This window comes from Triturus cristatus, chromosome 1_1 (assembly GCF_964204655.1).
Source record: "Triturus cristatus chromosome 1_1, aTriCri1.1, whole genome shotgun sequence".
Classification (NCBI taxonomy): Eukaryota; Metazoa; Chordata; class Amphibia; order Caudata; family Salamandridae; genus Triturus; species Triturus cristatus.
In genome coordinates, this window is record NC_140579.1 from 1172876024 (window position 1) to 1172901432 (window position 25409).

The 25409-nt window shown below is 42.9% G+C and overlaps 1 protein-coding gene across 10 annotated transcripts in view; it reads right to left on the bottom strand.

Annotated features, from left to right (window-relative positions):
• Positions 1 to 25409, bottom strand: part of LOC146871807 (ETS domain-containing protein Elk-4-like) — a 321519-nt gene that overhangs the window by 187679 nt on the left and 108431 nt on the right. For 2 of the 10 annotated variants that reach the window (XM_085651559.1, XM_085651588.1), the window contains 2 exons: positions 17357 to 17824; positions 14408 to 14436 (listed from right to left, as the gene is read on the bottom strand). The exons of 3 other annotated variants lie outside the window; for them this stretch is intronic. In XM_085651559.1, coding sequence (XP_085507685.1) covers positions 17726 to 17824 — 99 coding nt within the window. In that variant the 3' untranslated portion in view covers positions 14408 to 14436; positions 17357 to 17725. Of the gene's footprint in view, positions 1 to 14267; positions 14342 to 14407; positions 14437 to 14581; positions 17825 to 25409 lie in introns of those variants that run through there. 5 more of the 10 variants (XM_085651526.1, XM_085651530.1, XM_085651568.1 and 2 more) reach the window with 3 other exon arrangements.

Consider the following 25409-nt stretch of genomic DNA (forward strand, 5'->3'; position numbering starts at 1 on the left):
CTGAGGATGAAGTTTCCACTCGTTGATTTGCTGCCTCGGTTTGCTGAGAAGGTTGGCAATCTGGTTGTTTACTCCTGTAAGGTGTTCTGCCAGGAGATACATTCTGTGGTGAATGGCCCATTTCCAAATGGCCTGTGCTAAAGGCTGAAGACCAATCAGAACAGGGCAGATATAATTACTCTCAACTACCCTCGCCGTGCACACATCACACCACACCTGAAGGAGCTCCACTGACTCGCCATACACAAAAGAGCACAGTTCAAACTCCTCACCCACACTTTCAAGGCACTAAATAACAGTGGCCCAGCATACCGCAACAATTACATCTGCTTTCACAAACTTTCTAGACACCTACGCTTGTCAGGACTCCTACTTGCACACATGTCACGCATACAGAAAATAAGATCTGGCAGCAAAGCCTTCTTGTAAATAGCTACTAACATATGGAAAAAACTACCGCTACACACAAGAGCCTCCTCCTCAATTCTTGAATTCGCAAGACGCTAAAGAATTGGCTTTTCGAGTAGTCCCACTAGGCCTTCGGTTTAGCTAGACTCACACCTGCTCATCGCCAGGATACCCTCTCGGGTGATATTGCGCTCTGCATAATTTAATCACATACCATAACATTTACAGTATCAGTGTGGCATAGCAACTTCTTCATGCCTGCGAGTTGCCGGAGTGTTTTGCAGTCTTGCAAGATGCTTGTCTTGAGCTGCATGGCAGATGCATTGCAGCACAGATCTGAGAGGTTGGGAACCAGTCCCTAAGAGATTAAATAGCTCTATTAATGCATACGTATGTGATTATGAAGGGTATACATGCACTTGTCTGAGTAATGACTTATCGTGATGAATTATATGCTCTTGTAAGTAGGGAAATGCTGAATTTGGCGAGGTGTGAAAGTTTGTTGAGAGGAAAGAAACAGAAAAAAATATTTAGCTAAAATAGTTTTATTTAAAAAATGTCTTTTCATATATACTTGCACATACTTCCATCACTTTAAAAATGAGTATATTTTGCTACAATGCTCGTAAAGCCAGTTTGCATCGATATACACACAGCACACTGCAGTGTCAGTTTTTAAGCACAAATAGCCTTTAACAAATTAGTCTGCAGGTTCCCACAATGCTGTCGTTTCCTATTCAAGTTGCAGGCTGAAGCCCCTTCCACAGCGGGGACCCCAAGCCAAAGATGGGCAGAAACAATCATGCCTATAGCCAAACTGACAGAAGAGCACTTTCGTAATGCAGTAGACACCAGATATTCTTAAATCATCTTACAAACAGAAATTAAATTTTGTAATTCAAAAAAATATATGAGAAAGTGGTAATCAATTCTGAGAAAGATGACGCTCTACTTTTCATTCAGACGATATCAGGGACCACAGTCAAGGATGCCTGACACATTCACTAAGACAATTCACAATGTTTTCCTCCTATGCCCTCCCAAGAATTCTATGCATGAACTATAACCGGCAATTTGATAAAAAACAAATAAAGTTTACTGAACACTCCAAAATGTAAGATGAAAATTAGGTCAATGCAAACATCGGTGCAAAGTCTGTGCTGTACACAACCCCAACAATACAAAACGTACATATAGTAAGGCTACCATGCCATAAATATATGTTAGCTTTACAAATAAACTCAACAAATCCGCACCTTTCTTTTTCTGCTTCACTCACAGTTAAAATAGCTTTCACACATTCAAATAAGAATGGACTTAACTGCTGAGATCCCACTAGAAGCAGATTGGTTTGAAAACAAGCTTAATGGTGTGATTCGATTTAACAAAAATGTACAGGATATTTGAGGCAGGGACCCATACTTCCCAGCACACACTTAAAAAGCTATACACTACTACATGTTACTTTTATGTGCAAAAGTTGAAGCGCTAAATATGCTTTAAATTCAAAAGTATCAAAACAGCTTCATTATATTGGCAATACATGGAACATAGACTACAATGGCCATCAAGAAATTAACATCAATTGATTGGTTTAGGGTTTAATTTGCTGTCCTTAATTTGCATTCTCTATTTGGATAAGATGCAATAGAAAGTGGGCAGGGTATGCTCTATGACGAAACATTGCGCTCTCAAGAGCAGCCTTTTGCCAAACTACTATGTCAAAGCGAAGCTTAAGCTGAAGAAAGAGTGGAAAGTTATAAAAAGAGAGTGAACATACTGTCAGAGCAGTCAACCATAAGCTGCAACTTCACCATGTGTGTGCCCAAACAAACGTAAGAACAAAGACTTTTTGGCCAAGCTGATTTAGTACAATTTGTTAATAACTAGGTAATAGGACACAATGTCTTCAGTTCAACTATCTGATTCACAATAGTGAATCTCTCCATTTTTAACAGATGGCAATGCTGCTGTATAGAGAATATTAATATTTAAACACAGATACATCGATTTTAAATTCTAGTCTTGTACAATGTGCCTTTAAGGCTAGCAATAGAAAATTACCTAAAATGTATTTACAAATTTTGTTTCAGTTAAAAAAAATACCCTTTTGATTTATTCCTCAAAAATTGTGCCCATCCCCACATTCTAATTATCCTTCTTGGTCTAAGCGGGACTAATGCTCCAGCTACCCTAAAACTCTACAAAAAGTAAGTGGAAGAAAGTTAATTTGGGGGTTTCCATTCCCAGAAATCCGCCATGGCCTGCCTCCAGCAAACTGATTTAGGCACAATACTTTTTGCATGCAAATCGTAAGAGTCGGCGCAGAGGCAAATATGGTGAGAAAAATATTACTTAATAAAAGAAAAGGGAGTAGGAGGACCGGGGGGTAGGTTTTCTCCTCCTAAAAACACTTATATACCAAAAGGAACCTGAAAGGTACCCAGTAAAACCTACCCTAATAGAGAGAATTTCAAACTAATGGGTAATTCTCTATGTTAGTTATCTCTGGAAAAACAATTGTTTTTCTTGAGTCCCCTCACTCACCTAGGGTTGCCCCAGGGTGACATGCTTCATCATAGGGGTCCTCCCAGGCATCTACTGCCTGAGGCGTGCTGCGACTTGCGAAGTTACGTAGGAGCACTTTTTGTTTAGACTATGTGTCGTGCTTAGTGTGTGGAGTGACTTATGTGAATATTAAAACCGCCTAGATAGTGAGCTCTATTATTTAATTCTGCTCCTATCCGGTCGGTAAAATTAAAATGGGGTGAGAAACAGGGAATACAGTGACTGACTATAATGTGTAACTGGCCCCAATTACTCGGTCGACATGTTTCGTGGTTACCCCAACCACTTTTTCAGGACCACACAGGGACCAGCCCTATGCGTGCCACTCCGTGAATAAATATATACAGTGTTAGTACTTAATAGGTACTTGAAACATACGTACTAAGTATGTTTTTGTATTATACATACGATTTCATGTGGAAAAGTAATCAGATGGTCACATGAAGATGTATCTATGGAAAATAAAACACAGCAGATTAAATACATATACCTGTCCACTGTGTGACGTGGACAGGTTAACGATACTGCGAAGCTGTATTGTTGTGCTGTGATTCTCCTGCAAAAAAGTGACTACTTTTAAGAAAAAGTGCTCTCGTGAAATTAACCGTGATTAAAAACATGCAGACAAACAAACATATAACACTTATGGCGTCTGTTTTGCACTCCACCTACTTAGTTGAAAGTTTGAATATACTCCATGATGTTGCCGAGGTGGAGGGGCCTGTAGAAACCTGGTATAGAGAGGTAAATCGCAAATTATTGCGGGGAACCTGTAATGTAGGTAGTATTAGAAATAAAGACCGCTAATGCGTCTTTGCGATATGCCCTGCAGCACCCTGTGGAGAAAAACAGTTCCTATCTCCTTACTTGACTCGGCCGAACCTCCTGCCGAATGACCTGCTTAGCACCAGCTACACCGCATCTTGGTGTGTGTGTTCGCTGTATTGTTTTTAAATAGTCACCCACCCCGCCAAAACCGGTTAATCTCGTGCAGGCGGTGACTAGACTGCTGATATCTGTGGGCGCCATGTTGCGTGTGGTATACTTGGCAAACGTGACATTTCGCAGACTTATTGGCGCGAGCGTCATGTTGCGTGTGATTGTTAACGAACATGGTCAGGCCCCATATTGCGTGTGGTCCGATTGGCAAAATGGATGATTTGGAGACTAATGGCGTGAGGGCCATTCTGCGTGTGGCTAATTCGCAAACACTGATGGTGATAATTTACAATGTACATAGACATATGTCTTCTGTTGAAGGTATTTTTACAGGAAAAAAAAAATTTCAGAAAAAAGAAGAAGGTTATTTACCAAAAAGAACTAAATGTACGGGTACGATTAATATGGTACAATCACGTGTTATTCTAAAATGGAGTTGTAATAATTTACTCCCTGCTGTCCTCGTGCATATATCTTGATATATATATATATATATATATAGAAATGTATAGTGATGCTGCTTCTACATAGTTAGAGATTTATTCTGGTGATAAGGTAATTCTCTATATTTGGTAATCAGCATCATTTGTGGTTATTCTTTTCTTTAGGGCAATTGTAATATCCAGAAGGCGTGTAGTCTTTTTTCAGTATATGTTTAGCGTCTCAGCATACTCCATGGGATATTATCATTGAGTCCCTCGTCATCAGTTCGTAGTTTATAGACCCATCGCTGTTCTTTCTCCAGGGGTCTTTGTTCTAGGTTATCTCCTACTGGGATTTTCTCTATGATTATCCAATGCATGTCATTAGGAGAATGCTTTTTTTCAAGAAAATGATTTGTCATTTTTGTACTCGCTCTATGGCAGCGAATTGTACTGCGGTGTTCACAGATACGTGTGCATGTCTTTCTGGTGGTCATGCCAACATAGTGCAGATTACATGGGCATGTAATCAAGTAGATTGTGCCCGCAGATTGGCAGTTTGTGAACGACCGGAGTTCCCAAGTCATTCCCGTTTTGAAGGTAAACGATTTTGTTTTCGTTGTCACATGGCACACACTGCAGTTACAAATGCAAAAACAACAATTGATGGACAGAATGCAGAACAATGTCATACATTCACCCCAGTACAGAGATCTGGGCCTAAATCCATCGTTTTTTTGCTCACCATGCCGTTCCAGTTTGAACCCAGCCATATGCAAATCAGTCTTGACCCTGTGCCTCATGGGAACAGTCCAGCCCGAACTGCCAAGCCAGGTCCTCCCTGGACTGGAAACAAGCATCCTAGGACCGGTTTCTGGCATTTCAGCCATCTTCAGCCAGGCTTGCTTGATTTCCAGTGGCATGGAGAGCAAGGGACCCACGTCTGGGCATACCCTTCCCACTCGGGGTGACAAATGCAAAAACAACAATTGATGGACAGAATGCAGAACAATGTCATACATTCACCCCAGTACAGAGATCTGGGCCTAAATCCATCGTTTTTTTGCTCACCATGCCGTTCCAGTTTGAACCCAGCCATATGCAAATCAGTCTTGACCCTGTGCCTCATGGGAACAGTCCAGCCCGAACTGCCAAGCCAGGTCCTCCCTGGACTGGAAACAAGCATCCTAGGACCGGTTACCAGTTACCACAGGGATGGTGGCCTGTGGGTAAGGTACTTGATTATGTCTGTTTCAGGTCCATTTTTGGGCGTGTGTGTACCAAGATACCTTTTAGATTTTGACTACGTTTGTCTGAAAACATAGGTAAGGGTATATTCAGACCCCCACTGTTAAGGATGGGCCAATGTTTCTTCACCACTTTTGTGACTTTATCTGACATGGTATTATATGTAGTGATACAAATTGGCCGTTTCGTTGCGTCTGAATTGTCTTTTCCGCATGATTCCAGTAATGCTTCCCTATGGTTATTACCCGCTCTTTTCTGCGCATTTTTTATTATTGTTTTCGGGTATTTCCTTTGTTTTAGTTTGACTGCAAGGTCCTTGGATTGTTCCTCATAGTCAGCTCTCTCTGAGCAGTTCCTTCTCAACCGAGTAATTAGGGCCAGTTACACATTATAGTCACTGTATTCCCCGTTTCTCACCCCATTTTAATTTTACCGACCGGATAGGAGCAGAGTTAAATAATAGAGCTCACTATCTAGGCGGTTTTAATATTCACATAAGTCACTCCACACACTAAGCACGACACAGTCTAAACAAAAAGTGCTCCTACGTAACTTCACAAGTCGCAGCACGCCTCAGGCAGTAGATGCCTGGGAGGACCCCTATGATGAACAACACTACGAGATTAGAACAAGAAGCAACGAGGGCACTCGCTAATGATGCAACAATCACCATAAAACCAGCAGACAAGGGTGGAGTAATTGTCATACAGGACACGGTATCATATAGAAAGGAATGCCTACGTCTACTCACGGAAGACCGCAACTACAAAAAAATCGAGACCGATCCCACAGAACGACTACGGGTGAATATCACCAGCATGGTCGAAGAAGCCTTAGCCCATGACTGGATCACACCGAAAGAAGGAGAATTCCTAATCAATAAAAACCCAACAACTCCATATTTTTATACGATACCCAAGATTCACAAATCCCTACAACAGCTCCCTGGCCGTCCCATAGTATCAGGGATAGGTTCTATTCTAGAACCTTTATCAAAATTTGCTGACGCATTTCTAAGGCCTATTGTTCAAAGAACAAACACATATATTAAAGACACAAAATCAACTCTCTGTCTATTGAACCAAATTGAGTACAACCCTAATGAAAACATCCTGATTGGACTTGATGTTGAGAGCTTGTACACAAGCCTCCCCCACAAAGAAACAGAGATACTGGAAGAAACTCTGTACCAAGAAGATTGGCCTTATGAAACACCGAGACACTTCGTGTTGGAATGCTGCAAATGGGCTTTGACTGAAAATTTCTTTAAGTATGAACACCAGCTGTTTAACCAACAACATGGTACCAGTATGGGAAGTACTTTCGCCCCAAGTGTGGCGGGACTATATGTCCACCACCTGGAGTCCAACAAAATCCTGACCGAGAGGAACCCACACAAAATAAAAATCAAGGGCTGGTGGAGATACATCGACGATGTGCTTGTAATTTGGAATGGCAGCGAGGAAGAGGCGTCAACCTTTTTTCAATGGCTGAACCAACAAGACCCTTTCCTCAAATTTACCCACACTATGAGCAGGTCTGAGTTAGTCTTTCTCGACCTACACATACATGTGTCACCGGATGGGTTAAGAACCACGACTCACTTCAAACCGACAGCGAAGAATGGTCTGCTGAGATTTGATAGTTTCCACCCTAGGCATCTTAAGGAGAACTTACCCTTCGGGTAATTCTTAAGGTTGAGAAGGAACTGCTCAGAGAGAGCCGACTATGAGGAACAATCCAAGGACCTTGCAGTCAAACTAAAACAAAGGAAATACCCGAAAACAATAATAAAAAATGCGCAGAAAAGAGCGGGTAATAACCATAGGGAAGCATTACTGGAATCGTGCGGAAAAGACAATTCAGACGCAACGAAACGGCCAATTTGTATCACTACATATAATACCATGTCAGATAAAGTCACAAAAGTGGTGAAGAAACATTGGCCCATCCTTAACAGTGGGGGTCTGAATATACCCTTATCTATGTTTTCACACAAAGGTAGTCAAAATCTAAAAGATATCTTGGTACACACACGCCCAAAAATGGACCTGAAACAGACACAATCAAGTACCTTACTCACAGGCCACCATCCCTGTGGTAACTGCAGTGTGTGCCATGTGACAACGAAAACGAAATCTTTTACCTTCAATACGGGAATGACTTGGGAACTCAGGTCGTTCACAAACTGCCAATCTGCGGGCACAATCTACTTGATTACATGCCCATGTAATCTGCACTATGTTGGCATGACCACCAGAAAGACATGCACACGTATCTGTGAACACCGCAGTACAATTCGCTGCCATAGAGCGAGTACAAAAATGACAAATCATTTTCTTGAAAAAAAGCATTCTCCTAATGACATGCATTGGATAATCATAGAGAAAATCCCAGTAGGAGATAACCTAGAACAAAGACTCCTGGAGAAAGAACAGCGATGGGTCTATAAACTACGAACTGATGACGAGGGACTCAATGATAATATCCCATGGAGTATGCTGAGACGCTAAACATATACTGAAAAAAGACTACACGCCTTCTGGATATTACAATTGCCCTAAAGAAAAGAATAACCACAAATGATGCTGATTACCAAATATAGAGAATTACCTTATCACCAGAATAAATCTCTAACTATGTAGAAGCAGCATCACTATACATTTCCATATATATATATATATATATCAAGATATATGCACGAGGACAGCAGGGAGTAAATTATTACAACTCCATTTTAGAATAACACGTGATTGTACCATATTAATCGTACCCGTACCTTTAGTTCTTTTTGGTAAATAACCTGCTTTTCTCAGAAAAAATTTTTTTTCTGTAAAAATACCTTCAACAGAAGACATATGTCTATGTACATTGTAAATTATCACCATCACAGTGTTTGCGAATTAGCCACACGCAGAATGGCCCTCACGCCATTAGTCTCCAAATCATCCATTTTGCCAATCGGACCACACGCAATATGGCGCCTGACCATGTTCGTTAACAATCACACGCAACATGACGCTCGCGCCAATAAGTCTGCGAAACGTCACGTTTGCCAAGTATACCACACGCAACATGGCGCCCACAGATATCAGCAGTCTAGTCACCGCCTGCACGAGATTAACCGGTTTTGGCGGGGTGGGTGACTATTTAAAAACAATACAGCGAACACACACACACCAAGATGCGGTGTAGCTGGGGCTAAGCAGGTCATTCGGCAGGAGGTTCGGGCGAGTCAAGTAAGGAGATAGGAACTGTTTTTCTCCACAGGGTGCTGCAGCGCATATCGCAAAGATGCATTAGCGGTCTTTATTCCTAATACTACCTACATTACAGGTTCCCCGCAATAATTTGAGATTTACCTCTATACCAGGTTTCTACAGGCCCCTCCACCTCGGCAACATCATGGAGTATATTCATACTTTCAACTAAGTAGGTGGAGTGCAAAACAGACGCCATAAGTGTTATATGTTTGTTTGTCTGTATGTTTTTAATCACGGTTAATTTCACGAGAGCACTTTTTCTTAAAAGTAGTCACTTTTTTGCAGGAGAATCACAGCACAACAATACAGCTTCGCAGTATCGTTAACCTGTCCACGTCACACAGTGGACAGGTATATGTATTTCATCTGCTGTGTTTTATTTTCCATAGATACATCTTCATGTGACCATCTGATTACTTTTCCACATGAAATCGTATGTATAATACAAAAACATACTTAGTACGTATGTTTCAAGTACCTATTAAGTACTAACACTGTATATATTTATTCACGGAGTGGCACGCATAGGGCTGGTCCCTGTGTGGTCCTGAAGAAGTGGTTGGGGTAACCACGAAACATGTCGACTGAGTAATTAGGGCCAGTTACACATTATAGTCACTGTATTCCCTGTTTCTCACCCCATTTTAATTTTACCGACCTGATAGGAGCAGAATTAAATAATAGAGCTCACTATCTAGGCGGTTTTAATATTCACGCAAGTCACTCCACACACTAAGCACGACACAGTCTAAACAAAAAGTGCTCCTACGTAACTTCGCAAGTCGCAGCACGCCTCAGGCAGTAGATGCCTGGGAGGACCCCTATGATGAAGCATGTCACCCTGGGGCAACCCTAGGTGAGTGAGGGGACTCAAGAAAAACAATTGTTTTTCCAGAGATAACTAACATAGAGAATTACCCATTAGTTTGAAATTCTCTCTATTAAGGTAGGTTTTACTGGGTACCTTTCAGGTTCCTTTTGGTATATGAGAAAAATATTACTCCTGTACATGAAACCGGTCCAATTAATTTTCTTTTTGAACTACCTATAAGTTGCATAGCTTGCTGAATTGCTGGATTCTTTTTGGCGAAAAGGTTACTATTATGTAGACGATACTCAGATTATCCCGAGGTTAGACAGGGATAACTATTATCGTTCCGATTAACTTATGGTCTGTATTAAGTAAGTGACCCCCCTGGAAGAAACAAAACTCGCTGGTGTTTAATGTCCATAAAATGGAGGTGCTAATCTTTGGAAACCTCTTCCATGTGGGCCACAGAATGACTGCCAGACACCCTTGGTCTGCCTCCCACCCCTGCCTAACACTCCAGAAACCTTAGCATCATGTTAACTTCAAGTGCTCCTTTGAAGAGCAGATACATTTTCTAACCTCCACCTGCAACCGTCTTTTGAGTATAATAAGGTAGATTCTTCCATTTCTGCTTTAGTCTTACAGGAAAAGTCTCATACAAGCCTTAGTAATATACAGGGTTGATTAGTGCTCGTTGGTAGACATCTCTGAACATTTGTTGCAAAAGCTTCAGGTGGTCAGAAATGAGGCAGCTCACTTACTCCTTGCACTGAATAGACAATATATTTCTAGCACCTGCATCAGCTTCACTAGCTACCTATTTCTAAAAGAAGCCTATTCAGAGCATGGTGCCTGTGTCTCAAGACCATCTACACTCCTACACAAGAGAGCTACACGCGGTCTTTGTTTTCCTAGTACTTTCCAGTGCAGACTCTTCACTCAAAATTACGGCATCAGGATTGGAGGTTGCTCACAGGCAGTGGTGACATCCAAGAATTCAGACCATGGATTGAGGCCTATGGGCTGAACCCAATCTAATCATATTCAGGACATAGCTAAAGACAAGCCTAGACCCCACATTTACATGCGGTTTGTTTCCCACTACTTCTTTGCTACCTCTTTAGCACCAGGATACTTCTTTATGAGGTATGTGTGCGCTTTATAAATAAAGATTTTGCAGAATTTCAATAAACAAACGATTTCCACAAGGATGATTCTAGTCAGCCAGAAAAACAAGCATTACAAAATGCAATAGGTCTCGCCTTTAATTAAGTTAAAGCCATTTGCTTTGCTGTACAATACCATTAGCAAAGCAAATGACTATCTTAATTAAAAGGCGAGACCTATTGCATTTTCAATAAAAGCTGAAACTGGGGGTCAGTGTGAGAAGCTGGCCCTGTGGGCAGTATGAGTAACTAGAGCTGGGGGACAGTGTGGGAAGCTGGCACTGGTGGGCAATAACAGCTGGGTATGGGATCAGCGTATGAAAATGACACTGGTGGGCAGTATGAGAAGCTGGAACTGTGGATCAGTATGAGAAAATGACACGGGGGAAGTAAAAGGAGCTGGGCGTGAGTGTGAAAAGCTGACACCGGTGAGGAGTAAAAGTAGCTGGAGCAGAACAATAAAAGCTGAAACTGGGGGTCAGTGTGAGAAGATGACAATGGTGAACAATAAAAGCTGAAACTGGGGGTCAGTGTGAGAAGAGGACACTGGTGGGCAATATGAGGAGCTGGAACTTGGGGTCACTTTGAAGAGCTGGCATTGGTGGGCAGTATGTGGAGCTGAAACTGGTGGTCAGTGTGAGAAGATGACACTGGTGGGCAATCTGAAGAGATGGCTGCGGATCAGTGTGAAAAGATAACACTAGTAGGCAGTATGAGGAGTTGAACCATTGGATCGCTGTGAAAATGAAAATCTGACAATGATGGGCAATATTTGCTGGAGCTGGGGGTTTGTGTTATAAAATGGAAATGGAACTGACCTGGCGGGCAGTCTGAGATGGTGAAATTGACGGGATGCGTAAGGGACTTCCATTAATGCCCACTCCAGGAATCTTGTGGGCAGCATAAGCGAATGGCACTGCAGAGCTGTGTGAGACGCTGGATCTACCGGTCAGTGAACGATATGGCGCTAGCTCCTCACGTGAGGCGCTAACATCGATGGGAAGCACGGGAAACATGTACTGGAGGGCACGGGAAACATGTACTGGAGGGAGTTGTGGGGTGCTGGAACAGACCGGTAGTACGAGGAACTTGCTCAGTGAGCAGTTTGAGGAATGGGCACTGATGGGTAATTCTTTAAGATGGTGATGGTGGGCCGTGTACGTAACAAAGAGCACAACATCCCCCCCCACTTCTCTCTCTTCTGCGCCACTGCGGAACATCGGAGGATTTGGATATTGTCAGTATTAAGTCTCCCCGGCTCTCTTTCACTTGCCTGGAGCAATGTAAAAGTTTACACGACCGCTTGCATACTTATCTGACATACCTAAAATCACCCAAAATCTCACAGAAAACGAGCACAATTACCTAAATTCCTAACGGCAATGATTACAATTAAAGAGGCGCTTGGGTTTAGATAGAAAAATTACTGGTAAATGGGGGCGCAGGTGACAGCAGAATCAACACAGATGTACGGGGAGGAGGCGTAAGCAACCCGTAAGGGCACGGATGGGGGGGGGGGGGGGGGGAAAAACACAGGAAAAAGGTGGGCGGATGCAACACAGACGGTGCAGGTTTGAGAAAAGCAAACGGACGAGAAAAGCAACGTGCAACTTGCAGGCAGAAACATAAGAGATCTAACTGCTTCCCAGCAACAGCCCTGTCCCTGGCTGGAAGCCCCCGGCTCTGCTCTCAGTCTCCAGTGCGCAGTGGTGCGGCCCAGTCACATGGCCGTGTAGACACCCTGTCGCTTTAGAAAAAAAAAACGCACGGTCCCGAAAGTGAAAGAGGACTGCGCTGCATACGATTTCTTGTCTTTATGGGGCCATGTGTTTAAACACATGGCCCCATAAAGATAAGAAACCTTTTGCGACGGGAGGAAGTCAGACGAGCCCGTCCAAGTGGGCCGTCTGAAAAATGGAAAAGTCTACGTCACAAAGTGCTCTTCCCCAATGGCTGGCCACCGTTTAGCATAAACGGTGATGCCAGCCAATGGGAAAGAGGGGCGGGGCTTGAAGGCCTTTACAGAATTCCCTCAGAATCATTAAATCTCGCCAAGCGAGCTGCGCATGTGCGCAGCCACGCTAGCCGAGACCTAAAAACAATGGTTAGAGTGAATCAGCACTAGCACCATGTTTCAAACACCTGCATTCCTGCTAAAATACAAAAATAGAAGATCTGAAGACTACAGACAAGAACAGAAAGGGAGCAACACGTGCAAATCAAGACTAAGGCTACATGTAGGTCAGATTTTGATAGGTCTCGTTGTCCAATTTCGAAACAGAAAACACCAAGTGCTCATATTAAACATGTCTTGCATGACACAGTTCATACTCTCTAATTAAAAAATAGTTTTTTTTAATCGTGTGGTCCAGGGACCACTGAGGATCCGCAAATCCTACTCTGAGGTCCGCAACGTCTTAGGAAATTAAATAATATAAACAGATTAATAAAGTGTATGTAAAGAAGCAAACATTTACATTTTTAAAGCATTCTGTAAATTTGAAGTAATTTAAAATTGGAGACTAAAAATTAAGTTAGTATCCTCAGATTGATTTGAGAGAGCAGTGCAAGTGCATTAAACAGAACATGGACGTGGAGTGGCCTCAAATGAATTTCAGATAGCGCCAACCTTCCCCATTAAATTTTGTATTTATTTTTTATATTTATTTGAGTATTAAATAAAATATTTCAACATTTGTTTGATGAATGCTTATTTTGCATTTTTTGTTTATTGTTCTGTGGTTCAAATCATCAAAACTGCTTAAGTCGGCGTCCCCAGATTCCAAAAATGATTAAGTGGGGTCCCAGAGTTCCAGTAATGATTAAAGGGGTCTACAGGAGACAAAAGTTAAAAAACACTACTCTAAATCACTTAATAAACTTGTAAGTGCCTTTGAATGTTATACTCTTTCTCTGTCAGGGAGTTAGTTAAATAATTCAAGCCCTCTTTGTTATGGAAAGTTTGCAGACACTACAACTGTGTCTTAATTCAAGGATACACAATGGACACACAATCAATAATAACCCTAAACTACTCAAGGCTAAAAGTAGGTATGAGATACCTATGTCTTGTCAAAGTTGGCTTTTGATTTAGCAAGCAGACTTTATCCTCCCGGTCTTTCTTGTTTGCATTACTCACTGGTTGTGAGATGACAGGAGAGGGAAGAGGTACTGTGTGCTTCATTTGCTTACAACCACTAGGTTGTAAGCAAATAAAGCACACAGCACCTCTGGCTGTATTGGTAGTAGGCAAATAAAGCATACAGCACCTTTTCCCTTCCCTGCCACATCACAACCAGAGAGAAACAGAAACAAGAAAGGCGGAGAGGATAAAGTCTGCTTGCTAAACCATAGATGTTCTCAAGGAAGTGAGTCAAAGGACTGGCCTTGGGGAATTCCAGATCTCACACATGTGGTAATCTAAAACGGAAGGGTTACTTACACACAAGCTATAAAAGAATCAGACTTCTCGCTCTCAATTAAACTGGGCCAAAGATGTACATTTAGAGTGCGTTCCTGTGGAAAACAAGAAAAACCTGTTGGTAACTAACAAGGTAATGCCGGGAACGTAGAAAAACTTACTTATACTTTCGATGCAAATCGGTGGTACACTATAAGGAGGTAAAAACAAACATAAATTATCCTGTATTCCAATCCAGTGACACCCCACATGCCCACACAGAAGCTCATAATTACAAAACAATCTTGGGTAACATACGAAAAAACAGTGCCACAAACCTATAATGCAATCAGACGTGACAGAAAAAAACACTGCCTTTATAGAGAAAAGAAAGCGGAGGAAAAAACAAAGAGGTTCATTTGCAAGACTGTAGAACACAGGAAAAATGCTAGGAACAACAAAATGCAATACTCCTGGACATTAAAGGGCAAAACATTGCAGCTAACTTGCATTGTAATCCTCTCAGCCCGTAATGTAATCAATATATTCAACTAGTTCATGTGTTTAGGTTGGCACCTGGTTCTCAACACCCTTTGTACATATACGGTGAAAACGGAAATCCAAAGGTTTTATTGTCATATTTTCATGCAGAAATATTAGAAACACAGTCATCCTGCTCGGCAATCATGGTGCTTTGAGGAGGTTTTCAGAAACAGGCCTCTGTAAATGAGGTTTATTCCCATAGAGTTCGGTTTTTGTGGGTACTCATTTATTTGAAACGTGTTTGCCACACTTCTCATCCTTTCTAAACTTGTACTTAAATGAACCAGGGTGAAAGTGAGCAGGAGATAGACACCAATTAGAACATTTAGAAAATTCAATTAAAATTCCTGAACGCCACATATACAGATTTTTTTCAATGTATTTTTAGGGTTCTGGAAAACATTAGTACAAAAAGAAGTTAGGAAAAATGAATACTTCCAACACATACCTTTTTGTTTTCAGAAAGCGATAACAAGCTACATGTGCAAACACATTGGTGCAGATCTTTGCACGCAGAAATTTACAATTAGGTTTTGTGAATCAGGCCCATGATTTTTATACATGTTGTCTACTGATTATTGTAGACTTCTTCCTTGACCAGTGACAGACCAAACTATCTCCGACCTTACCAGTGCTCCACAAAAGGTTCTTTCTACCCACTTTCAAGTAAAACATGAACAATTGGTGTGTAACTTAACCTTGTATAAATTCAGCCTCAAGGAACAAATTTCCTTTTGTTGTGCTCATCAAAAAAAAAAAAATGAGTTGAGACTGAAATTATGCAGCATGCGCTTGACCAAACTGTCCTTGTTACTGTTAATATACTCCATTGTAAAACATAACCTTCAACAGCCTTGTAAGTTGAATTAGGGAAAATATGGCATGGAAGGGAAAAAAACTAATGATTTTTACTGCCATGGAGACCTAAACAAAGCCATATTTTACAGAATCCAAATATATTGTAAACATCTTTGCTCCCTTAATCTGGTCTATGGTCGCTTATTCCATTTGTCAAAAGTAAAACTGAAACTAATGTATGTTACATTCTGTCAATTCTAAGACCAGTGCTCTTAATACAAATACTCACTGCTTGACATGATAGGTGCAAAAGTGAACATTTAAGATAAGTTTACATTTGAAATAATTTGTTTCCTTATACAATGCCTTAACTGCGAATTTAAGAAAACTACTCATGCTGGGAACATGAACTATCATATTTTTACTCCCTAAACAATAAGAAACATGCACCATTTATGGCACTTTCTCCTTTCATTTTATTATGCTTTGGGGAATTCAGCAAATATAAGACAACTCCTGTATGCGGTGCCCATTTTTTGCTTAACAAGGTGCAAGATTGTTTCGGTTAACTCTGGACTATAATTATAAAGACAACACAATGTATTATGCAAGCAAACGATTGCTAAGGAATCTGGCAACATTTTTTGTGAGCAGACGTTCCGCAAAAGTTCAAAACGGAACCCTCAAAAGCTGGGTTGCCCAAGTAGAATTTTTCTGACTGCGTAAGAACCCGCAGTATTATCCGGTTTCCATATTTCTTTTCCCTCCTTAACAATACACAACCTACTCGTGTCCTATATTTACACTGCTATTACAGATTGATAACATAATATGTGCCATGGCTGAGAGCAGTCCGATTTGATTATCTTAACAACCGAGAAAAAAGAGACAACTCCACAACTCTGATTTTCCTTCTCGGCAATTAAAGTAACACCAAAAATAGTCCTGGGGCAGATTTTCTTCACTAAAAGGGAAAGCACACTTTAAACAATAAATGTATCCTCCTTTTTTCTTATGCCATCTCGACAAAGGTGCTGTTGTCAGAAGTGCACGTTTGAATGTAATTACTGGGAGTTTAACGTTCCAAGTGTGAAAAACACAATACCAAAATACCTACTGTCTAGCTCGGTTTGGTATCTGGAGGACGAGAAGGGGAGGAGGAGGAGAGTAGGAGGAGAGTAGGAGGAGGAGGAGGAGGAGGAGGAGGAGAAGAGGGAGAGGAGGGAGAGGAGGAGAGAGGAGGAGGAGGAGGAGGAGGAGGAGGAGGAGGAAGAGGAGGAGAAGAGGAGGAAAAGGAGAGGAGGAGGAGGAGGAGGAGGAGGAGAAGAGGAGGAAAAGGAGAGGAGGAGGAGGAGGAGAAGAAGAGGGAGAGGAGGAGAGAGGAGGATTGACCACGCTGTAATGTATGGATGATCGTGGCTGGTATTCATTCATTCACTAAAACTTCACACTGACAGATATTTTCTAAATGCCTTAAGTTCTATTTAATAGTTTATTTTCTTCTGGCAGGTCTCATGGTCTTTATTATTTTGAACAGTTCTGCATAATTGCAAAAGCCATTCAAAACTTGCTGAGAATGTCTTCTCTACTCCTGATGGAGGATGATGCTTGTGGGCAAGAGGCGTCCTGGATGAAACTGTGCGGTTGGCCCTAGGAACGAGATGGATGTACTCGAGAATAAGCAAGTTTTCATACATTCTGTTACTTCTGAAATAAATCCTTAAGTGCTCGTTCTTTGGAAAGAACACAAAATAAAGGTTTAGAACCTGTTAAAGACAAGAAGTACGTACATTTAGATCAGTCTTCTACTTCTGTCACTTAACCTCCTTTTTCATCCCGTTGTATAACACGTGTAAAGGATTACTTGTCCCACGAATGAGGGAGTCAGCAATAGATGCTCCATTCCTCAAGTATGAGGTTGCAATCAACGCATCTCAACAAGGTACGGCTCTTCAAAGCCTCTGTCTCTTTCCGGCAGCCTTCAGAATATAGACATTTTTAGCAGTGCTCGCTGTAAAAATTATACAAAAAAAGAGTTACAAATATATGGTTCTCTGTAAGCATTCAGAAATTTCAAGTTGCATATTGAAAATATAAAACCAAACCAGTCTGGTCTGGCTTTTTTGCTGTTTCCCAGTTTGTCTCGTGTTCACTTTGCGTTAGGTTTTCTGAAGGTCTGGGGAGAAAGTTCCAGGAGTAGAAGGTCCTTCTAAGTTTGAAATCGTGAGCGGCCCATGGCTGTTAAACACTGAAGGGAACTGTGAAAGAAAGAGTTTCAAGTAAGAATACACCAAATGCAGGAGAAATAAAGTAAGTGCAAGAACGGGAGCATTTCCACTTGTGGCACCTTGGAAAGAAATGAGTCTAATAATAACTGATCTATAGCCGGTGAGGTGAATAGACTTAATTCACAACAGGCCATTATCAGGTAACTGGAGTCTATGAGTGAAGACATTGCCATAGGAGGTTCAGAATTACCATACCACACAAACTGAACCACAGTCGATATTACAAATCACACGAACCTCGGATCAGATGAGTGTTGATAAAAATAACTTCATATGTGCAGAGCTGAACCTTTCTGGGAGCTGCTGTGCAGCTGCTTGTGGATAAAATGGCTTCAAAAGTGTAGTATCTGCTGCTAATTTAGAACCACTGCAATAAATGTGTTGTGTTATATGGATTTGTACAGTGCATTATCACCCGATAGGGTATCCTGGTGCTGAGCAGGTTATAGTCTAGCCAGCCTAGGGCTTAGCAGGATTATTCGAAGGGCAAGAATTCAATAGAAGGGGAGGAGACTTGGATGTTTAGTGGCAGGTTGCATAAAGCTTTAGGAGCGATAAAGGAGAAGGCTTAACCACTGGTTCTGCTTTTCCGTATGCAAGGGACATGTAGGTGTATGGCCAAATGGAGATCGTTGAAATGAATGTATTTGTTGAAGTATCCAGTGCTCAAGTTGTGTAGTGCTTTGGAAGTGTGCATCAGGAGTTTGAAATTTACTCACTTGTGTATGGGTAGCCAGTGTAGCTCTTGGAGGTGGGGCGAGATGCGAGTGCGCCCTGGTAGGTTGAGAGCGAGTCTGTCAGCATAGTTCGGTATGGTCTGCAGCCTCCTGATAATTGCCTTGTTGATCCCGGCGTATGTGTGTTCTTGTAGACCAATCTGCTGGTGACGAGGACGCAGGTGACTGTTTTCTGGAGATTGAGTGGGGGCCATCTGAAAATCTTCATCAGCATCTTTAGGATTTGGACACATGAGGCAGTGACGCCATTAATTTGGGTGGTCATGTCGAGTTTGGAGTTCATGATGATTCCGAAGTTTTTGGCGTGGATGGATTAGATTTAAGTTCTGTTGACCACCAGGTAGAATCCCATGGCGAAGAGCCTTTTCCAAAGTGCATGATTTCAGTCTTGCTTGAGCTCAGCTTCAGATAGTTCGACATCATCCAATCGGCAATTTTGGTCATGCAAATCATGAATTTGAAATCTGGGTGCTGGGAGTCTTGTCCGTGAGAGAGAGGATGAGTTGCATGTCGACCGCATAGGAGAGGACGTTGATGTTGTGGGAGTGGATGATGTTGGCAAGTGGGATGATGCAAGCATGAAAAGAGTTGCGCTTAGTAAGGAACCTTATAGGACTCTGCAGACGAGGTCATGGTGGTCAATGGTGAAAGGTGCTAGACGGACTTTGTCCTGCAAGTCAGGAAGCAGCATAATCCAGCAGAGCTCCAGGCCCTTTGATTCCAATGCCGTGCAGGCGTTGCATGACAACAGGATGGGAGACTGTCTCAAATGCTAAGGAGACGGCCGTAAGGACGATGTGCATTCACAATATTCACCATGTGGGCTCCACAAGAAATATCCTCCAGGATCAGGCGGATATAATGCATGGAGGCGATGAGTGCGGTCACGTGCTGTGGTTAAGTCTTCATCCGGACTGGGTCATGTTGAGGAGTTGGAGGTTGCTGAGGTAATTGGTGAGTTGTTTGCTAATGATTTTCTCCAATACCTAGGCTTGGTACAGAAGCAGGGAATCGCTCTGTAGTTAACGAGCACGGAGTGGTAGGCTGTGGGTTCCTTCAGCAAGGGCAGGACTGTAGCGCGTTTCCAGATTTATGGAAAGGTCGCTGGGGAGATGGAGTTGTACAGGATGGGTTCGAGTATGGCACTGATGGGTAGAGGTCTTCTAGAGTAGGCTTGGAGGGGCAAGGGTAAGACGAAGCCCCGCAGTAGAAGGGATTCATGAGGTTTGTGTCCATAATTTGACACATATCTCTTGTCCGCAATTCTGTGATATTTTGCAGCCTTTTGTTAGCAATCAAGTGGACAGGTGTTCTGTTTGAGGAAATTGTGCGATGTGTAGAACTTGTTTATTGAGGAAGGCTGGTGCGGCAGGAATAAGCATCACATTCAGTCCATGGGATACATTTAGGGAACAAATAAAACAGTTTGCACTAATAGGTATAAGATGTGGGAAAAATCTGAGTTTCGGGTAATGCTTGGTGGTAGAAATTTCAGTACCAAGCTTGTTTTGAGGATGAAAAAGCCCCGGAAAACACAGCAGGTGTGATTTTACAAATCACACTTCCATTAAAACCGATGAGTTTTGGTCAAAAGAACTTCAGATGTGCAGACCTGACCCTTTGTAGGAGCTACCTTTGAACTGTCTGAGGATAGGGTGGCTACAAAAGTGTAGTCTCTGCTCCTAACTTAGGGCCACTGTAATAAATGTCATGTCATGCATCTGTAGAGTGCGCTATCATCCAATAGGGTATCCTGGTGCAGAGCAGGTTACCGTCTTGCCAGCCCAGGGCTTAGCAAGATTACTCGAAGAGCCAGTACTTCAGCTTCTTGCCAAATTCAATAGAAGGGGAGAAAACTTGGATGTTTAGCAGCAAGGTGCTCCAAACCTTAGGAGTGATGAAGGCGAAGGCTCGATCACTGGCTCTGGTTTTCTGTACACAAACGCATGCGTGGCAGTAGGAGTTCTACTGTGTGGAGATGCCTCGAAGGTCAGTGATAGTGGATGTATTTGTTGAGGTATGCAGTGCTTAAGTTGTGTGGTGCTTTGGAGGTGTACGTCAGGAGTTTGAAATATACTCACTTGTGTATGGGTAGCCAGTTTAGCTCTTGGAGGTGGGGTGAGATGTGAGTGTGCTATGGTAGGTTGAGAGTGAATCTTGCAGGGTAGTTCCAAATGATCTGCAGACTCCTTATGACTGCCTTGTAGATCCCGGCATACGGGTGTTCTTGTAGTACGGCCTGCTTGTGAAGAGGCTGTAGGTGACTGTTTTCTAGAGGTTGATTGGGAGCCATATGAAAATCTTCCTCAGCATCTTCAAGGTGTGAACGAACACACGAGGTAGTGACAGCGTTGATTTGGGTAGTTACGTTGAGTTTGGAGTTGATGATGATTCCGAGGTTCTTGGTGCTGGCGGGATTTAGTCTAAAATCTGTAGACCACCTGAAGGAATCCCACGGTGAGGAGCCTTTTCCGAAGTTCATGAATTCAGTCTTGCCAGAGCTCAGCTTCCAACTTCTTCCAGTCAGCGATTTTGGTCATGCAAATCATGAATTTGTTCTGGGTGCTGGGAGTCTTGTCCATGAGAGAGAGGATGAGTTGCGTGTCGTAAGCATAGGAGAGGACGTTGATGTTGTGGGAGCAGATAATGTTTGCAAGTGGGATCATGTACGCTTTGAAAAGAGCAGGGCTCAGGGAGGAGCCTTGAGGGACTCAGCGGATGAGGTCATGGTGGTCACAGGTGAAAGGTGCTAGACTGACCGTGTCCAGCAAGTAAGGAAGGAGCATAATCCAGCAGAGCTCCAGGCCCTTTGATTACAGTGTCATTCAGGTGTTGCATGATGACAGGATGGGTGACTACTGTGTCAAATGCGGAGGAGAGGTCCAGGAGGCCGATGTGCACGCACAATATCCACCATGTGGGTTTCACACACAAAATCCACCAGGATCAGGCAGATTTCCTGCATGGAGGCGATATGTGCGGTCTTGTGCTCTGGTTAGGTCTGCCTCCAGACTGGGCGATGTTGAGGAGTTGGTGGTTGTTGGGGCAAATGGTGAAGTGTCTGTAAATGACTCCTTAATACCTAGGCTAAATCTAGAAGCAGGGAGGTCGCTTTGCAATGAGCGCAGAGAGGTGCATTGTGGGTTTCTTCAGCAAGGAGAGGGATGTAGCGTGTTTCCAAGTTTAAGGGAAGGTCGCTGAGGAGATGGGAGTTTTTCAGGATGGGTGTGAGCATGGCACTAGTGGGTAGAGTAAGCGTGGTGGGACAAGGGTAAGACAGAGCCCCGCAGTGGATGGACTTCTTGAGGTTAGTGTCCGCTATTTGGACGAGATCAGTCGGGTTAGGCTGCGAGTTGGAGTGCTGTATATGGTGGTGATTATAAGGAGAGGTTGTTGCAGAGTTCCTGTGAGGGGGTGGTAAAGTTGGAGGCAGCTGCTGATAAAGTGAAGTCCTTCACAACAGCGAAGATCTCCTTTCTTCTTTTGGCACTGGATTCGATCCGGTCCACCAATGTGCTATGTATAGTGGTCTAGGTCATTTGGTGGTACCGTCTAATGTCTTGAAAGTTCTTCTATCCTTGTTGTTTTTGCTCTGTCTCCTTCTGAGCTCAAGTTATTTGCAGTGGTGCTTCATCAGCCTGAGTTCCTCCTGTACCAACTGGATTGGGGTTTGGATCTCATCATGCTGTTTAGCTTGAAGGGGGACTAGGGCTTCGGTGCAGGAGGCGATACAACTGTTGAAATTCTTGTTGGCTTTGTAGAGGATGTTACTGTGTTCAGGTGCATGGGTGTTAAGAATGAAAGTCCAGTCTTTGTTTAGGACGTTGTTACAGTTGCAGTGGGCTGTTCTGGCAGTGGTAAGTGTGCGTTGGAGCAGGATAGCAATGCTGAGCTTGACAAGGGGGTGGTAAGTCCAGGTAATAGGTGTGGGTTCGATGGATATTAGCAGGCATTGAGGAGCATGCATGAGTGTGCGGATGTTATGTGGGAAGTGTCTGATCTGTGCGATGGGGAAGGGTTGTGTGCTTTTGATCAAGGAGAAGAGTACTGTTGGTGTGGATAGTGCATGAGCAATTGCAGAAGGTGCAGGAGAATGCTCCTTGGTTGGTGTGTGGTGCAATGCATCAGCAGGACAGACAGCGGTGGTCAGGTTTGAGTGCATAAGAGGGTCACCACTGGTGGAGTAGGACCAGGATTCCTGGTGCTGGGGCGGCCGAGGCGTGTCCACGCTGTGGCTGACATTAAGTAGGTTGCAGGAGGAGGGTGTAAGAGCGCAGGGATCGGGGATGAGGAGGGGCGCGGGAGAGCAAGAATAGGTAAGGAGTGCTCGGTGGAAGATAAGAGCAGGAAAACAAAGGATATGGCTCAGAAATGTCACAAAACAAAAGGACAAAATCACGGCCGAGAGATACAAAACTGAGCGTAAATGGGCAGAGACACAAAAACAGAGAATGGCATAAACAGAGCAGAAAAGTGAGCAAGAAAGAATAGAACAAGGCCAACAAAAAGAAATCGAAAGGAACACAACTGCAAAAAGTGGGAGCAAAGGTCACAATACAGAGGGAATGGCACAAAATAGAGAAATCCCTAGGAGAGAGAGAAAGAGAAAGCTCTAGGAGAGAGAGAGAGCAACCAGGAAAGGAGGGAGGTGTGAGCTGCAAGGGCCTGAATCAGGAGCAGGGGTAAATACTCAGGGCTAGGTATGGCACCTGTTTATTGTCTGGAAAAACCATCAGTTGCAACCAGGTGGCTGGTGTACTGGGGTGTGAGATAAGTAATTGAGTAGTTCCTGGACCCTTTTTTTTTTTTAACTGAGTTTTTTATAGTGTGAACTTGACCCAAAGGTATCGGGTATCAGAGCGCTTTACACGAGCACCAGTTGCATTACATGAGGACACATTCATTTTTTGTTAGGCACAGGGAGATTAAGTGATTTGCCCTGAATCATAGGCTGTTGCGCGTCCTTGCCGAGACTCAAACCCGGTTCCCCAGATTCGAGGTCGACCGCCCTAGCCATTAGGTTAACTCCTCTCCTCTCTCCAAGTTGGTCCAGTGACAACATCTCACTTACTATGCCAGTAGAGTGAAGCTTTCCAGTCATGTACTTTGCCCTGTTCAGCATTCTTGCAACCGTTGTGACACTTGACGTTCTTGTTCTCAAGTCATTCAGCAGTAATCATTACTTCTTCTAGGTAGAAGGAGAAATGGTTACTGCCTCAGTACTGGACTACAGCGCTGGGCTCACACCTTCACCCCGGTTTCGAATTTCTTTGAAAATGACGTTACTATCTGAAGTATTTTGTGCCCTTGTTTATACCACCATTCTTATTCCAGAGCATCATTTCCAGTCCTTCCCTCCATTATCACACTAGATTCACTATAGTCACTGCCTAGCACACAGCCTTGAACTATTTGACCTACCAACTGTACTTGGTCTGGTTCTCAGACAATTTTGTTTTTGATGCATCCGCTTTTAATGCTTACTAACCAGTCCATGAAGCTTCACAGCTTTTTCTTTTCTTCATTCGGTGTCTCACTTGCATGTAGTTCTTCAGGATAGCTATTATTTTGAAAAGATGCACGCGTAGTTTGAATCACATAATTCACTCTACCTTGTTGCTGTTTTCGGCTATTACTGAAACTAGAGTCTGCTTTAGCTTTCCTTTCCCACAGTCGAGATCGGTATTACATCTGTCCCGATCCTGAAATGGGGGCTTAAGAGCCTTGAGGCTCCAGTCTACACCCACTACCAGGGTCAGACTGGGACAAAAAATAGGCCCGGGAAACAACAACAAAATTGGCACCCCCATTGCCAAACCAGAGAAATAAGAAAATGTAGCCCACATTTGCAAATCAGGCCAGTTTTGAACTTGAAAAGGCACACTTTATGGGTATTTTGCAAGCCATTGGAGACAGCATGCATTTGTGTTTGCTACAGGCAATAATTGTGGTAATATCAGGAAAATCAACAGTAAAATTGGCCCACCTGGCCATAAAACCGGACCACAAACAGGTCTATCAGACCAGCCCATCAGGCACTGCCTAATACACAGGGCCACTTGAATTATGCGATTGTGCGGTCGCTGTGATTTTTGCATAATTATAGACTTGCCACATAATCCATCATCTGCAGCACAATCTGCAGGTTTTAACAAAACAAAATTGTTTGTAGCTGAAACGGTTCAAAAGTTACTAAAAATGAAGTGGCACATGTTGTTGCGTGGTAAAAGGCCCTTTGCAAAGCTAGACTGCTCATATTTTCTGTAGCTTATTGCTATATTTGGGTGTTAAACTGGCACTAATGAGGCGCAGCCAATGCCCAGAAAGTGTTACCAAGTTTAACATGCATTTGCAATACAATATGTCTCGCATTTGTGAGAGTTAGAGCTTTTGGCGCTTTACATGACAATGTCTTTTACCCATGCGTTTTGGTTTGGAGTGGATGTATGTGGTGTGGTAATTAGATTGAAATAGTTAATTGTGTGGTGTGGATTTGTGTAATGGAATCATGTTGCAGTATGGGAAGAGGAATTATGTGGATAGTAATTATGTGGTATTGAGTGTACCGAAATTATGTGGAGTGGGATTGTGCATCAGAGTGTAATTACGTGGAATGGTATTGTGGAATGTCGTGCAGGTTAATTATGTGGTGTGCTGAATTTTATGGCATGATGTGGAATTCTGTGGTGTGGGTTGGATGTATGTGGTGTGTTGTGTAATTGTGTTGTTGAGTTGAATTATGTGGTTTGTTGTTGAATTAAGTGGTGTGGAATAAAAATGTGTAGAGTTTAATTGCGTGGCGTGGAAGTGTGTGGCGT